The 5000-nt window shown below is 46.3% G+C and overlaps 1 protein-coding gene across 1 annotated transcript in view; it reads right to left on the bottom strand.

The window, feature by feature from the left end:
- Positions 1 to 2506: 2506 nt before the first annotated feature.
- LOC125044921 overlaps positions 2507 to 5000 on the bottom strand; it is a 10678-nt gene continuing 8184 nt past the window's right edge. Inside the window, exon 3 of the mRNA XM_047641883.1 lies at positions 2507 to 2616. Within this exon, the coding sequence (XP_047497839.1) occupies positions 2507 to 2616 (110 nt within the window). The remainder of the gene's footprint in view (positions 2617 to 5000) is intronic.

The raw sequence follows: 5000 nt of genomic DNA, 5'->3' as shown, positions 1-5000 counted from the left end.
CCTCCTTCACCCTTCACTCCCTCCTTCCTTCACTCCCTCCTTCCTTCCTTCCCTTCCCCCTCCCTCATCCCCCCGTCCTCCTTCCCTTCCCCGTCCATAATCCCCCCCTTCCTCCTTCCCTCCCACCTCCTTCTCCACTCCTTATAACTGTTCTCGCCTTCCCTTCCCTCCCTATCCCCCTTCCCTTCTTCTTTTCTCCCTTCCCTCCCTCCCTCCCTTTCCCTTTCCTTCCCTTCCTCCCTTTCCCTTTCCCTTCCCTCCCTCTCATACCCTTCTCTCCCTCTCTCCCTTTCCCTTCCTTTCCTCCCTCCCTCCCTGCCTTTCCCTTCCCTCCCTCCCTTTTCCTTCCCTTCCTTCCTCCCTTTGCCTCCTTCCCTCCCTCCCTTTCCCTTCCTTCCTCCCTTTGCCTCCTTCCCTCCCTCCCTTTCCCTTCCCCTTCCCTCCCTCCCTCCTTCCCATTCCCTTCCTTCCTCCCTTTGCCTCCTTCTCTCCCTCCCATTCCCTTCCTTCCTCCCTTTGCCTCCTTCTCTCCCTCCCATTCCCTTCCCTCCCTTTCTCTTCCTCTCCTCCCTCCTTTTCCTTTCCTTCCTTCCTTTGCCTCCTTCCCTCCTTCCCTTCCTCCCTCCTTTTCCCTTCCTTTCCTTCCCTTCCTTCCTCCCTTTGCCTCCTTCCCTTCCTTCCTCCCTTTGCCTCCTTCCCTCCTTCCCATTCCCTTCCCTCTCTTTCTCTTTCTTTCCTCCCTCCTTTTCCCTTCCTTCCCTTCCGTTCCTTCCTCCCATTGCCTCCTTCCCTCCTTCCCTCCGACGCGACAGCCTACACCGGCGCCCTAATGCACTTCCGCGAGCAGCGTGACGTCGGCGTAATCAAGCGGCGCCGCGCTGGGACCTCCTTGCGTCATTTTCGCGACGTTGGTGGTAGTTGTGTTGGGAACGGGATTGCAAGTGGGAAGGGAAGGGAAGGGGAGGGGGGTGAAGGAGGGAAGGAGGGAGGGTGGGGAGAAGGGGGGAAGGAGGGAGGGTGGGGTGAAGGAGGGAAGGAGGGAGGGTGGGGAGAAGGAGGGAAGGAGGTAGGGTGGGGAGGAGGGAGGGTGGGGGGAAGGAGGGAAGGAGGGAGGGTGGGGAGAAGGAGGGAAGGAGAGGGGTGTAGTTGTACTGGGAGCGAGATTGTAAGTGGGAGGGAGGGGGGGAGAGGGAAGGAGGGAGGGTGGGGAGAAAAAGGAGGGAAGAAAGGAGGGTGGGGAGGGGGGAAAGAGGGAAGGAGGGAAGGAGGGAGAGAAAGGAGAGAAAGGAGGGAAGGAAGGAGGGTGGGGAGAAAGGAGGGAGGGTTGAGGGGGAAAGATTCTGGGGGAGAGGGGGGGGGGGGGAGTTTATTAGTGGAGATGCTGGGTTGATGTAAAGGGGGTTGGTGCAAAAGATGCAGGGGGAGGGGGTTATAAGAAGAGGTAAAGGGTTTGGGGGAAGGAGAGGTGCTGGGGAGAGGAAGGGATGTACGAGATGCTGGGGGAGAGGGTAGTAAGAGGAGACGATGGGGGAGGGGTAGTGTAGTTGGAGATGCTGCAGAGAGGGGGGGGGGGGGAGATGTAGTTTCAAGGGGAGGGGGGGAAGGGAGATCCTGGGGGAGAGAGGATAGGAGATCCTACGGGAGAAGTGTAAGATGGGGTTGCTGGCGAGGAGATGCTGGGGAGAGGTTTAAGATATGTTGGGGAAGGGACAACAGGGAGACAATGAGGGAGACGGGGGGGAAGGTTAAGACACCAAGTGTATATGCATGGGTCGAAATTTTCCTTCTTTCTGTGCATCTATGTATCTGTGTATCTGCGTTTGGGTGTGCGTGTGCGTGTGCGTGCGTGTGTTTTTTTCCGTGAATTTGAAATCCTTCTGCGATTTCCACCTCCCTTTTTTTCCCCATGAATCCTCGTCCCGAAAACCGACTTCTGCCTCGCTCTTGCTACCTCACGTCAGCACAGGTCCGCCCCATCGAACTTTGCTGCCCTCTTCCTTGGGCTAACTTCCCGCACTCGACCTAATCTCAAACTTCGCGTAAAGTCCTCCATTTCTGTGACTTCCTTCCACTTCCTGGTTTCATTTTTGTTTTGGTTTCCGTCGTGTCCAACCCCCCTCCCCCCCTTTTTTTTTGGTTCACTTGTTTTTCAGTTATTTTCGTCAAATTTGTTCATCCTCTTTTTCGTCCACTTTGTTCACTTACTTTCGTCCACGGTGTTCATCATTCTTTTTGTCAAATTTGTCAATTAATTTTCTGACCAATGTTATACTTTTTGGTCTGATTTGTCCAATTCGTCATTTTTTTTTTGTTAAATTTGTTAATTATTTTTTGTCCAATTGCTCATTATGTTTTAGTATAACTTGTCCATCTTTTATCTAATTTGCTTTTTTTTCAAGATCTCCATCATTTTTATCTATTTTTTTCCCTTTCTGTTTGTCCGAATTTATCCTTCGTTTATAAAGCTTATAATTCACCATATTTTCGTAGTTAGATCTTTCTATTCCTACTTTATATCCTCTTGTATGTCATCGTGAACTTTTTTCTGCTGAATCATATTCCAAATGCTTTTAGTGATCTCTGAATATTTCACCACAAGATTTTCTCTCACAACAGCTACAGAGACAATAAATAACAATTTAGTAGCACTTTATGAGGATTTGAGAAGCTATCGACTTTTTTTCAGCTACACATTTCCTCTCTCTCTCTCTCTCTCTCTCTCTCTCTCTCTCTCTCTCTCTCTCTCTCTCTCTCTCTCTCTCTCTCTCTCTCTCTCTCTCTCTCTCTCTCTCTCTCTCGTTTTTTTCTCTTTCTCTCTTATCTCCATCCCCCTCCCATTCCCCCTGGTCTTACGCCTTCCTAAATCACCTGCATGTCAAAACCATTTATTTACATTCCCTTTTTCTTTAACCAATTTCTCCTTTTGTTTCGTTTTACCCACCCGGGACGCTATCCTCCCACAAGTATCTCAAAATCTACTCCCAGCCTTTACTCTTCTCCTTTTACCTCTTAATTTGGCGCCCGTTTACCTTAATACTCCCGCGCCATAAAAACGGAGTCTGCCATTTGCGAGGAGAATGTCGGAGATTATCTTGCCATTTCGTCTTATTCCCAGATTTATTCCCCCTCCTCCTCTATTGCGAGAGTATTTAGTCATTTGTTTTTATCCCATCTGAGCCACTAGGGGTATCGTTGCACGCCGTAGAATCCTATGTAGAGTAGATAAAACCAAAGGAGACAAAGGCAATTTCATTTTCACTTCTCTTTTTTTGGTATAAATGGAGTTTTCGCCAATAATTGAATTTCTTAGAAGCTGTATCAATGTCGACCGAATATGTAGAATGAATCTGTGAACCAGTATTTTCAGCGCATTTATTTATTTATTTATTTATTTATTTATTTATTTATTTATTTCACTTTTACTTCGCCATTATTTTTAGCAATCAGTGAACCGGGATTTTCCGGTGTAGCATCTTTATCTATTTATTTATTAGCAATCTGTGAGCCTGTATTCTCCGTGTCGCATTTTTTTTTTTTTTTTTTTTTTTCCGGAGCAATTCTTTTACTCGGATCACTTTCCATTAAAGATGTAATTCCTTTTTTCTTTTTTTAACCAGTCTTACTTTCAAATACATACAGCTGCTTCTTGAGTCAGCTGAAGAAACAAAAGAACCTGATGTCATTTCTTTGTCGTTGGCGATTTTATTTTGAGATATCTACGAGCTTCTTGTGTCTGAGTATATCAAAGGCATTTTCAAAGGCCGCAAAACTCGACAACAAATTTCTTTGAACTTCTGGCGCGCTTTTACTTAACATTCCAAATGAAAAAAAACTTTCTCTTGTTCGCTTTTCTTCGCTGACGAAATTCTGGTTCTACTAAATATCCTTTCAGATTTTCCCTTTTATATTGTTCACTGTTCATTATTCTGTATTAAAAAAGAAGAAGAAAAAAATGTGTTACATAGAAAAAATAGATACTAAATTGTTTCGAATCTCCACCATTTATCCTTTTTCTTGTCTATTCTTTTTTACTTCCTTTCGTTATCTCCCTTCGTTTCCAATTCCAGCTTGCCCTCTCCCTCCCTTTTTTTTTCCTTTTTTCTTCCCCTATTCCCCCCTACCATCGTTTATCTCTATCACTTTATCTTATTCGCCTATTCCATCGTTCTATATATTTATTTTCGTGCGACTGACAAGGCTTAACTCACATCACAAAAATCATTTTATATATTTTTTTTCGTAGCTGTCACACAACACGTGATTCTTTTGTTTCCACCCAAATGCACCGCCGACAGCCAAATCACTGTCAAATAATAATCTAATATTTAGCAGCTGCTGTAAAACACAAACGGCACTGAAAATTCAACTTAGCAAAATATGCTATGACTCTTTTTAGCAATATTTCGTAAATATAACTTGGGGCAGTGCTTTTCCGGGTCGGGATGTCGATGCAGCTGTCCGAAAACAGAAACAGGAACAGTCAAAATCACACCTCGATTTCGCATAAGATAAAACTAAAACTCACACTCAAACACACACGCACGCACACACATACACGTACAAACACGCACACACGCATACACACACTCTAAACACGCACGCACACACAAACACACACGCCCACACCCCTATAAACACACACACACACATACACACACACACACACACACACACACACACACACACACACACACGTCCACACCCCTACAAACACACACACACACACACACACACACACACACACACACACACACACACACACACACACACACACACACACACACACACACACGTCCACACCCCTACAAACACACACACACACACACACACACACACACACACACACACACACACACACACACACACACACACACACACACCCTTCACCCTCCACCACCCAAAACATCCACGAACTTCGCACGTAGACACCCTTCCACCCTTCCACCCTTCCCCTCGCGTCGTCCTTAGTGGTGGATAAAGTCGCGGGTTAAGATGGAGTG

This window comes from Penaeus chinensis, chromosome 36 (genome assembly GCF_019202785.1).
Source record: "Penaeus chinensis breed Huanghai No. 1 chromosome 36, ASM1920278v2, whole genome shotgun sequence".
NCBI lineage: Eukaryota > Metazoa > Arthropoda > Malacostraca > Decapoda > Penaeidae > Penaeus > Penaeus chinensis.
The sequence above is the reverse complement of the archived record's forward strand: the minus strand, read 5'-3'. Positions and strand labels throughout refer to the sequence as shown.